Source organism: Muscardinus avellanarius (assembly GCF_963383645.1).
Source record: "Muscardinus avellanarius genome assembly, chromosome: 5".
Taxonomy (NCBI): domain Eukaryota; kingdom Metazoa; phylum Chordata; class Mammalia; order Rodentia; family Gliridae; genus Muscardinus; species Muscardinus avellanarius.
Window position 1 is genome coordinate 134,121,531 of NC_137790.1, and position 12,335 is coordinate 134,133,865.

Sequence of the window (12,335 nt, forward strand, 5' to 3'; positions counted from 1 at the left end):
TAATTCCTAACATTTTCTTATTCAGACTCTGTTTTCAGGCTTCTTAGCTCATCCACTGTTTATTTCACAGGCTGTCTTGCCCTGAAAAGCTCTTTAAATTGCACAACCAACCATTTTTGAGAACACAGTTCATGTTGCTTTTCCTTGCACCAGCAAGGTACACATAAGTTAGGTCAGATGTCCCATTGGCACTGTTAAACTGGGGAATCAGTGATGGTAGGCAGGTAAACAAAAACACTATTGTGCCTTCTTACCAAATTTAGCAGCTTGTTGTTATTGTTAGGCATTCCTCTCCTTGCTATATATTTTTATCAAGATTTAGGAAAAGTTGATTTTTTTCACTTTTTTGCCAATCTTAGAGTTACTTTATTGGAGGAGCTAATTCTTGGAAATTCCTACTTTGCCATTTTCCAAGTTTTCCTCTCTTCTCTCTCTCTCCCTTCCTCTCTCCCTCCCATACTAGAAATCGAACCCAGGGCCATTCTACCTTTGAGCCATACCTCAGCCCTCTTATATTTTTTGTTATATTTTATTTTGGGGTCTCAATAAGTTGCTGAGAGCCTTGCTAAATGTTGAGGCTGTCTTGAAACCTGTGATCCTCCTGTCTCAGCTACCCAAATACTGGGATTAGAGGCATATGATACCACACCCAGCTTGTCCTTCCTTCCTTCCTTCCTTCCTTCCTTCCTTCCTTCCTTCCTTCCTTCCTTCCTTCCTTCCCCTCCCTCCCTCCTCTCTTTCTCTTTCTCTTTCTCTCTTTCCCTTTCCTTTCTTTCTTGTATTGGGGTTCCTGGAAACCCTTCTACCTTCGGGCTACACTTCCAAACCCATTTTATATTTTATTTGGAAACAGGGTCTCTTAAGCTAGCGAGGCTGTCTTTGAACCTGCGCAATCCTCCTGTCTCTGCCTCCCAAGCGCGGGGATTACAAGCGTGCGCCACCATTCCCGGCTTTTGTCTTTCATTTTTGAAAGATGTTATCACTTCATTAACAATTCAGGGTTTACTTTTTGTTTTCCACAATATTTTAAAGATATTACTCATTATCATATAGTTTACATAGTTTTCAACAAGGTACTTGTTTTAATTATTGTTTTTTTATATTTGATGTGTTCTGTATCTTCAGCTTCCTTTTAACTCTTTCCTGTAATTTTGCCTTTTTAGTAGTATTTATAGTTTGGAATATTTATTCTGCTTGGGAATTCTTTGATCTTCTCTCTCTCTCTCACTCTTGCTGTGTGTATGTCTGTGTGTCTGTGTCTTTGGAACGTCGATTATCTCTGCCCGCTCCTTTTTCGAAACTCTTTGGAATTCCAATTTTATATTGTTCCATTTGATTTAGCAACATACTGTTACTTGGATATTCTGTTTTGTTCTACTTATCTGTTCCAATTTTTTTTATTAGACTCTATATATTAGAGCAGTTTTAGTTTCACAGCAAATTTGAGGAGAAAGTACAAAGAGTTGCCTCTGTGCTCCTCATGTCTACATATGGCCAAGCCTTTCCCACTATCATATCATAGTAGAACGGTACATTTCCTAATATTGACAAACCTACATTGACATATTATGGCCACCCCAAGTGTATATTTTATTATGTTAGCATTCACTCTTGGTGTACATTCTATGGATTTTGACAAACATATAATGACATATTCACCATATAGTCTCACTTAGCATATTTTCACTGACCTCTAAAACTCTTTTGTACTCTGTCTGGTTGTTCCTTTTGTTTCCTCAGCCCCTTGCATTCACTGATTCTTTAGTTTCCATGATTTTACCTTTCTATAATGTCATACGCTTTTTTTTTCCCTGTGCTGTACCACTGAGCTATACCCCTAACCTTAATATAGTTAGAATTTTATAATAATATACACCCTTTTGGATTGACTTCTTTCTCTTAGTAATATACTTTTAAAGTTTCTTCATGCCATTTTAAGACTCAATAACTCATCATATCCTTTTTTTTTTTTTTTTTTTTTTGGTGGTACTGGGGTTCCTGGAAACCCTTCTACCTCCGGGATACACTCCCACGGGCTACACCCCCAGACCCATTTTTTAACATTTTTATGTGGAAACAGAGTCTCTTAAGCCAGCACGATCCTCCTGTCTCCGCCTCCCAAGCATGGGGATTACAAGTGTGTGCCATCACGCCCGGCGACTCATATCCTTTTTAACCCCAAGTAATATTCAATTGTTTGGATAGACTATACTTTATCCATTCACCTACGAAGGACATCTCAATTGCTTCCAAGTTTTGGCAGTTATGGATTAAACATTCGTACACAGATTTCTTTGTTTTTGCAAGTTTTCAGCATGTTTGGGTAAATATTAAGTAGTTCAGTTGTCAGCAGTGCTGATTGATTGTACTTTATATATTGTCACATTCATTTCATTTTTAAACTATTTTTATTTTTTTAATTAACAGGATTACCTTTGAGGTTGCTTTAAAAAGTTTTGAACTATAAAGAACTTGATTTGTTTGCTGCATTTCGGAAACAACTTTTTCAGCCATGATTACTTCGGAGTTACCAGTGTTACAGTAAGTATTAGAACTTTCTCCTTTTTTTTTTAAAGGAAAAATGTATATACAATACAATTCTTTGTTATAGTGTTCTCTTTGATGACACGTTGGGGCGATTTTTACAATCTTTAAGTATTAGGATATACAATTAACATATCCATCCCTGGCCCTAATATTAGAATATCAGTGTGTTCTCTGATATTGAACATAAAATGTTAATGATGTGTATCAGGGCTCAGCAAATTATGACCCATGAGCTAAATCTTGCATGCTGCCTATTTTGATAAAGTACTGTATCCGAACTACATTCATTTATTGACATACTGGTATAACTGCTTTATGCAAGTGTCTAAAATACTTAATCTGGCCATTTATAAGAAAATGTTGACATTCATCCAATAACATACTCTCTTTCTATCTGCTCCCTGCTCTTCTGTTCTAAGGGAATGCCAGTTGATATTTTTGGTGGAATCTTCTGATTGGTCTCCCCCCCCCCCCCCAGTTCTAAAAGACAAAACTTTACAAATTTCTTTATTAGCTTGAAATGGTAAATATCTTCCCCTCTGATTTCTTTCATATATAGGAGATAGCATTTAAGTCTTTTCTATCTGCTTATTTCAATCTCCTGTACCCCTTGAGTTGAACATAGTACTGAGTTTGGAGGTTACCTCATAATATTTTCTTTGAGTTTTTACACTTCTGCTCTTATCTGTCCACCTCAACTATCCATTCATTTATGTTTTAGTTGAGTATCATGTCTTTAGCATAGTTCCTGAACCCTCTGAGTTGAGGTAGATGTCCTTCTGTGCTCCTGCATTTCTATATATTTTTCCAGCACCATACTTAACATGATGTTCCCTGTCTTACTGTTTATGACCCACCTCTTTATGCACTTTTTGTGCCTTATTTTTGTATGATTGGCTTCTAGCACAGCACTGGGTATTAGTAAGTTCTTCATGTTAGTATTCTTCGATTAAAAAAAATGAAACAGGTTGTCTTTAAATTGTGGTAATATTTAAAGTGGTTGTATTGATAACATTTAGTGTCATTATCCTTTGTAACTGAATTTTTGCCCTGAGATACATAAGTGCAATATGCTTGTAGGTACTAGATAGTGGTGATCTAAGAGCTGGGTAAATGAGCTCTAGCTTAGATTTGTCGTCTGGAGATGACATTTTTGGTCAAGTTGAGAACTAATCATATATTCAGGGAGTTTTGTGTGTTTGCATATATTATCCTGTCTGTCCAGCAATGTTGGGTTATGTGTCCTGTCACTGTGACACGGGACACAGTTACGGAGATAATCAGCTTTTAAGAAAGATAGGCTCATTTTGGCTTAAAATTTCAGAGGTGCTAGTCCTTGATCAGTTGGCTCTGTTGCTTTGAGCCGGCAGCAGGATATCATAGTGGAGAGTGTGTGGTAGAGCAACCTATTCACCTCATAGCACCAGGAAACAGAGAGAGGGGGAAGGGATAAAGTTTAGATAGCCCCTTCAAGAGCGTGCCTCCAGTGGCCTAGCTTCTACCCATGAGTTCCTACCTGTTAAAGGCTCCATCATTTCCCAGTGGCACCACAGGTTGGTGGCCATGTCTTTAACACATGAGCCTAAGAGGGTTATCCAAACCATAGCACCTAACCGGGCGTGGTGGCGTACACATGTAATCCCAGTCTTCTGGAGGCTGAGACCAGACGATCGCAGTTCACGGATAGCCTCAGCTACTTAATGCTGGCCTCTGCAACTTAGTGAGACCCTGTTTCAAAATAAAGAATAAAAAAAAATAGGGTGGGGGTTGTAGCTCGTGGTTGAATGCCCCTGGGTTTCATCCCCAGACCTGCAACAAAAACAAAACAACAACAACAAAAACAAAACAACCCAAAAACAAAACAAAAAAACCCATAGCACCTATCCTCACTGAAATGGAAAGGAAACTTTAATTTTTTTCACCTGTGAAGATAGTATATTACAAATTTATAGACTGCCTCAAAACCAGAAAATGTTGTGAGCTATCTATTTTTAATGATTAATTCAATTGTGAATTTTAAATGTAGACATTATTAGAAAGACTACTCTCTTGTAATTGTCATTTTTGGGAGGTTTACTTAGATACAATAATTGTTGATGGAGTTGTCATCTTAGAGCTGATTATTTTTTAAACATTGTCAAAATATAATCACTGTATATTTGTATTCCATAAGTATAATAGGTCCTGGTTGGATATAGCATGCAGAACAGACTCATTTCTTTTTGCCACAATGCTTATAAGGATAGGTATTAGATAATTGCAAATGTATAGATCTAAACTTACTGGTGCTACGAAGAAAAAGTTGGGGCTATTATGAAAATTTTAGCACATGACTATTTAAACCTACCATTTTATTTTATTTTATTTTATTTTATTTTATTTTATTTTATTTTATGGTACTAAGGGTGGAACCCAGTGGCTTTTCTACCTCCAGGCTATATTCCCAGACCTATTTTATACTTTATTTGGAAGCAGGGTCTCACTAACTTGCTGAGAGCTTTACTAAGTAGCTGAGGCTGGCTGTGAACTTATGGGATCCTCCTGTCTCAGGCTTCCAAGCACTGGGATCACAAGGGTGCACCAACATGCCCAGTTCAACCTACCTTTCTAAAGAAGAGACTGTTGAACTGAAACTGAAGTTGGGAGATGAGTGAGGGAAAGAATGGAAGAAGGAATTATGACATGTGCAAACATCCTGACATAAATGGAAGAATTGTATGTTTGGGTACGGAAATGGTATTTCTTCTCTAAAATCTCCTCTCCTCCCAAACTCTCAACCCCTCGGCCCCTCAGTGTTAGGAGATTGATTTGAGATAAGTCTTGTGAGTAGGGAAGATAATTATGAATACTGGGACCTGTTAAGTCATGCTAAGCATTATGTTTTACTCCTCTAGGAGCAATAGGGTGCAGCTGTGAGGTTTAAAACAGGGGATGGACACACTCAGACACACTCACACACAGTATATATTATTTATTTATTTATTTATTTATTTATTTATTTTTTTTTTGCGGGTCTGGGAATGGAACCCAAGGGCAGTTGACCTCCGAGCCACACCCTCTGCCCTATTTTTTCTTTTTCTTTTCTTTTTTTTTTTTTTCCTTTATTTTGAAACCGGGTCTCATTGAGTTGCAGAGGGCCTCACTAAGTAGCTGAGGCTGTCCGTGAACCTCAATCTTCTGGTCTCAGCCTCCCGAATGCTGGAATTACAAGCTTGTGCCACCAAGCTCGGCTCAGTATATATAATATGTATATTAAAATACATATAGCCGGGCGTGGTGGCGCACGCTTGTAATCCCTGCGCTTGGGAGGCTGAGACAGGAGGATCGCACGGGTTTGAGGCCAGCCTCAGCTACTTAGGCTCTCAGCAACTTAGTGAGACCCTGTTTCCAAATAAAATATAAAAAAGGTCTGGGAGTATAGCCTGGAGTTAGAAAGCCTCTGGGTTTCACCCCCAGTACCACCAAAAAAACAAAACAAAACATATAATTAGAAAATAACTCAATTTCAATATAATGATTAGATTGGAAGGGCTGGTGATAGGAAGAAGACCTGTTCAGATGAGGAGTTTGCAGTATCTGGCCAGAGATGATTACTGGAACTAAAATGGTTTCAATAGAATTAGAGGTAGATAAAATTTTGAGGGTTTTGGGAGTAGCATTAGTTTTATAAGATTATCAGATTCTTGTGCTCTTAATTTTCTCTTTGGGGGGTCTTATATATGTGATTGTTAGCCATTTTACAGGGATTTTGAAGAGCAGTTATCCATTTGAATTTTTGTACCATCAAACCAGCACTTCCATTGTATCTAAAGAGATAGTTGTGATATGTGATAAGATTTATCTACAAAGGCAGTCATTGCAACACTCTTTGTAATAGTGTAAAACTACAAACACCCCAAGTACTTACTGATAAGGAAGTAGTTGAATAAATTCTATGCATATTATAGAATATCATTTAGGAATCTCATGGATAATACGGGAAAATCCTTCCTACTTAAAACTTAAAATTGAGATATGTTTATACATATACACATATATTTATTTATGCAAAAGCCAAAATTTTTGTGGCAAGATATTAAACTGTTTAACATTGGTATTCTGAGCCGGGCGTGGTGGCACACACTTATAATCCCCATGCTTGGGAGGCTGAGACAGGAGGATCGCAGAGGTTTGAAACCAGCCTCAGCTACTTAGTGAGGCTCTCAGCAACTTAGTGAGACACTGTTTCTAAATAAAACATAAAAATAGGTCTGGGAGTATAGCTCTGAGGTAGAAATCCTCTGGATTTCATCCCCATTATCACCCCCTCCCCCCAAAATTGGTATTCTGCAGGTGTGTGTGTGTGTGTGTGTGTGTGTGTGTGTGTGTGTGTGTGTGTATCTAGGTCTGGAACCCAGGGGAATTCAACCTCCAAGCTATACCCCCTGCCCTATTTTTTTATTCTTTATTTTGAAACCGGGCCTCACTAAGTAGCCGAGGCTGTCTGTGAACCATGATCCTCCTGTTTCAGACTCCTGAATGCTGGGATTATAAGCGTGCACCACCATGCCCGGCTTGCAGATTTTGGCTCAAGAGTTAGTGAGATAAAAGGTAGCTTTTCCTTGTGCTCTTATATCTTTCCTAGTGCTTGAAATAGAAAGAACTTCGAAATTTATTATCTATTCTAATAAATAACTATACATACACCAGTGGAGTGTACCAGGAGTTGAAAGTAGGTTTCACTTTTGAAGCTGGATGCAGTTGGTACAATTATTAAACAAATCATAATTTTCTGGTTCATTTTGTCAAACTGTATTGCTCATGTGTACATTTCTTTCAGTAATGGATCACTTATATGCTGGAACCAGCTTACTCCTGTAGTTGTTTGGAGATTTCTAAATGTATCAAAAGCAATAGTGTATTCTGTCTGTATAAGATTAATATAAAACAATTTGCACCGGGCATGGTGGCGCATACTTGTTAATCCCTGTGCTCGGGAGGCAGAGACAGGAGGATCGCGCAGGTTCGAAGCCCGCCTCCCTGGCTTTAAGAGACCCTGTTTCCAAAAAAATATATAAAATAGGTCTGGGAGTGTAGCCTGGAGGTAGAAGGGTTTCCAGGAACCCCAGTACCACCAAAAAAAAAAAAAAAAAAAAAAAAAAAAAAAAGCATTTTAGTATTCTGACATAGAGAATTCAAGTTTACCTTTTTTTTTTTTTTTTTTTGCAGTATTGGGGATGGAACCCAGGGGGCATTCTACCTCTGAGCCACATTTCCAGCCCTATTTTTTATTCTTTATTTTGAAATAGGAGCTCACTAAGTTTCAAAGGGCCTCACTAAGTAGCTGAGGGTGGCCTCGAACCTGCGATCCTCCTGTCTCAGCCCTCCCCCCCCCAAATGCTGGGATTACAAGCTTGCACCATCACACCCAGCTCAAGTTTACTTTTTTTTGTGTGTAACTGCATGCTGCTACTTACTAGATCTGTGACAAGTTTTTCAGTTTATTTCCTCATCTGTAAAATTGGGACAATACTATGTTTTTTACTTTTTTTTTTTTTTTTGTGGTACTGGGGTTCCTGGAAGCCCTTCTACCTCCGGGCTACACTCCAAGACCTATTTTTTATACTTTTTAAATTTGGAAACAGGGGCTCCTAAGCCAGTGCACGCGGCTGGCTTCGAACCTGCGTGATCCTCCTGTCTCTGCCTCCCAAGCGTGGGGATTATAAGCGTGCGCCACCACTCCCGGCTCTTACAATTTTTTAATCAATGTTTTCTAGTTAATATATACGAATTGACACATGCATTAGACTAAATGTGGTCTTTTAAGACTGTAGTGAGGAATAAAAGGAATATTAGATATTATAATAATATGGATATTATACCATTTATAGTTTTAAATATCACATGTTTGATTTGAAAACATTAGATTGACATGATTTGAAAATGTTCCTGGCAGTAATGTTTTGAATGGATTGAATAGGGGAGATGATAGAAATAGGGAGATAAAGATTATTTGGGGGCATAGGTGGATCATGTATTTTTTTTAATTTAAAAAAATATGGGCGTGGTGATGTATGTTTGTAATCTCATTATTGGGAGGCTGAGACAGGAGAATCACAGGTTCGCCACCAACCTCAGCTGCTTAATGAGGCCTTTGTAATTTAGTTAAACCCTGTTTCAAAATAAAGAGTAAAACATAGGGCTGGGGGTGTAGTTCAAAAGTAGAATATCCCTTAGTTCCATCCCCAGTACTGCCCCCCCAAGATATAATAAAAATAAAGAAAAAATAGTACTGGGAATTGAACAGAGGGGTCCTCTACCCCCTGAGGTATACCCCAGCCTGTTTTATATTTTATTTTGAAATAGGATCTTGCTAAGTTTATTGTTAGTGTGACTCAGATGCCTGTTTTTGTAAATAATTCATTATTGAAACATAGCTGTACTTATTTACATATTGTCTAGGGCTACATTTATATTATGGCTCTAGAATTGAGTAGTTGTATACAGATCATAAATCTATAGTTCAAAAATACTGTGTGGCCTTTTAAGAAAAAGCTTACTGACTCTTGGATATTACTTACACCATTTATAGTTTTAAATATCACATTATGTTTGATTTGAAAACAGTAGATTGACATGATTTGAGAATGTTATTGACAGTAATGTGTAGAATGGATTGAATAGTGGAGATGATAGAAACAGGGAGATAAAGATTATTTGGGACATGGTGGATCATGATAATTAATTAATAGTCATGGAAAGAGTGAGAGTCTTTCCTATGACTGAGGTGGACTTGTGTTAGAAAAAGGCATAAAGAGCCAGGTGTGGTGGCGCACGCTTGTAATCCCTGCGCTTGGGAGGCTGAGACAGGAGGATCACACAGGTTCGAAGCCAGCTTCAGCTACTTAGTGAGACCCTGTTTCCAAATAGAGTATAAAATAGGTCTGGGAGTATAGCCCGGAGGAAAGCCCCTGGGCTCAACCCCCAGTACCACCAAAAAAAAAAAAAAAAAAGGAAAAGACAGGAGGTAGCTTCAAGGTAGAATGCCCCTGGTTCCATCCTGAGTTTGGGGAAGAGAAAGACATAAGAGAAAAAGTGATACAATTCTATGAAATTGAATAGCAAACAGTTTACTAGTGATTGATAGTAAATATGTATAGTAATTTAAAAGTCATACACTGATTTTAAAAATCAGTTGATTAATGACATTTCCATAAACAGAGAACCCAGACATAAGTCAGAATTTGGTTTAATTTTATTTCATTCATAAAATAATTATGAAAACATTAATTGTACAAGGTAATAGGATTCACTGTGATGTTTTCATGTATCTTGTGTTGATCATGATCATGATTATCTACTCTTCTAGTTACCCAGCCCCTGTGCCCTCTGTACTTAATTTTAGGTGTGTTATTTGGTGAATTGGAGGTGGCTTTCAAAGAAGCATGTTACACATGCAACCTAATAATCTTGAACTAGAGATCTGGAATGTGGTCCAGTCTGCTGACATGCTATTGAAGTAATTTCCTAGAGCTTACACATTAAGTGGAAGAGTTCTCTCGGGGAATAGTATAGTTAGGGGAGAAGAGCACACACTAAGAATGAAGCCTTACGGAATCAATGCAAAAAGAACATTTTTGAAGCAGATTGAAAATAATAGCTTTGAATTGGGCTGACTGTTTACTGTGTATCTTTCCTGCTGCTTATAGTTTTATGCAAATCTGTAATACAACTGGTAAGGTTCATAGGATTCTTTCTTTTTCAGTACTGTATTGGAGCCAACCTATACAGGATTGAAAGACAAAATTTTCTGCAAGCCAGTTAAACACAACATAGCTATTACAAGAAGTTAAATTAAGCATAAAAAGAAGTTATATTAAAATAATACTAAAAATAAAACTGATATCCAAAATTCATCACTTTGTAATTGTATTCTATATCACAGTGACCTAGAGGTTCTTTATACCTCTTGTATGTGTATGGTAGAAAGGTTTTAGTGGTGTACTAGTGTTCATTGCTTTCCATATCTAGAATCAGTAATGCCACTTTGGTAATGGAAATTGTCTGTAGGGGACTATTTATACTTTGAAAAGTCAGTAAATACCACAAATCAGGATTTGATTTATTGTTTTGCTGATTGCAGACTTAACTGAGAAAAACTGTCAATAATGAGGATTAAACTTAAAGGTTTTACTAGTCGGTTTATAATTACTCCATTATGAATAGCACAAGCAAATTGAGTTAGTATTTTTGCAATATTAAGAACTGTTATCTGAGCCGGCCGTGGTGGCGCACTCTTGTAATCCCAGCATTTGGGAGGCTGAGACCAGAGGATTGTGGTTCACGGACAGCCTCAGCTACTTAGTGAGACCCTGTTTCAAAATAAAAGAATAAAAACAAATAGGGCAGGGGGTGTAGCTTGGAGGTCAAATGCCCCTAGGTTCCATCCCCAGACCCAAAAGAGAAAAAAAAAAAAAAAAAAACACAAAAAAACAGTTACCTGGCCCAACATGGTGGAGCCACACCTCTAATCCTAGTACTTGAAAGGCTGAGATAGGAAGATCACAGGTTTGAGGCCAGCCTTAGCAACTATGGCAGATGGTGTTGGGGATAAAACCATAAGGCTTGGAGTGTAGTTTAGAATTAGAACACTTCTGAGTTCAATCCTTAGCACCAATAAAAGAAAAAAAAAGAAGAAAGGAAGGAACAAATTATTTGATTTAGCATAGAGTTGTGTTTTCAGCAATGACTAGTAAAAATTCCAAGAAATGTTTTTTTCAGCTTGTAATCCCAGCATTTGGGAGGCTGAGACCGGAGGATCGCAGTTCACAGACAGCCTCAGCTACTTAGTGAAGCCCTCTGCAACTCAGTGACACCCTGTTTCAAAATAAAGAATAAAAAATAGGGGAGGGGGTGTAGCTTGGAGGTCAAATGCCCCTGGGTTCCGTCCCCAGACCTGGGAAAAAAAAGTTTTTTCAATTCACTTACATTATGTGTGGGGGAGGTGGGTGTCTGTATCTGTCTCCCTCCCTCCCTCCCTCCCTCCCTCCCTCCCTCCCTCCCTCCCTCCATCTCACCTTCTCTCCCTAGGGATTGAATCCTGGAGCATTTTACCTCCAAGCTATATTCCCAGCCATATTTTATTTTTATTTTGAAATAGGGTCTTACTGTAACAGGGTCTCACTAGGTTGATGAGAGTTTCACTCTTTGCTGAGGCTGTCCTCTAAATGTAATCCTCCTTTCCTAGCTTCCTAAGTTCTGGGATTATAGGCGTGCACCACCATGCCTGGCTTATTGTGTTCTTTAAAGTGAACAAAAATACCAGTTAATTTTCATGTCAAGATTCTTGTTCATTTATCAGTTGAAACCATAGGTTAGATAAGACATGAGTTTGGTAAAAATTTCCAAAATCATTTTGTGAGACTCATGTGGCTATGTAGAATTTATAATAAAGAATATGGGGTGTCTTATTATTGTTTACAAGTTGTGTACCATGCATTTGTAACAATTATAATAAATTATATAAATCTATTTTTTGAAGTTACTTTTAAACATTTACTAGCACACCTGTGCTGACTTGAATGATTTTATAACATTTCTCCCAAGCCTTCTTTATTTTATAATGATCAATTAGTTTTTTATTATTAAATTTTGCATTTGGTTTTTACAGCAGTTACCATTCCATCTTTATTTCCTTCTTAGAGGGGTTCATTTAAATGTCATGTAATAGTAGGTAGGAAAGATATTTTTATTCACTGAGACTTTTTCTGAAAGTAGAAGTATTTATCCTAATTAGTAATATATCAGGA

At 37.6% G+C, this 12,335-nt stretch overlaps 1 protein-coding gene across 1 annotated transcript in view; it reads left to right on the plus strand.

Moving 5' to 3' along the window:
- Positions 1-2,512: 2,512 nt before the first annotated feature.
- STAG1 (STAG1 cohesin complex component) overlaps positions 2,513-12,335 on the plus strand; it is a gene marked incomplete at both ends in the record, with an annotated part of 279,463 nt that continues 269,640 nt past the window's right edge. Inside the window, one exon of the mRNA XM_080695497.1 lies at positions 2,513-2,541. Within this exon, the coding sequence (XP_080551623.1) occupies positions 2,513-2,541 (29 nt within the window). The remainder of the gene's footprint in view (positions 2,542-12,335) is intronic.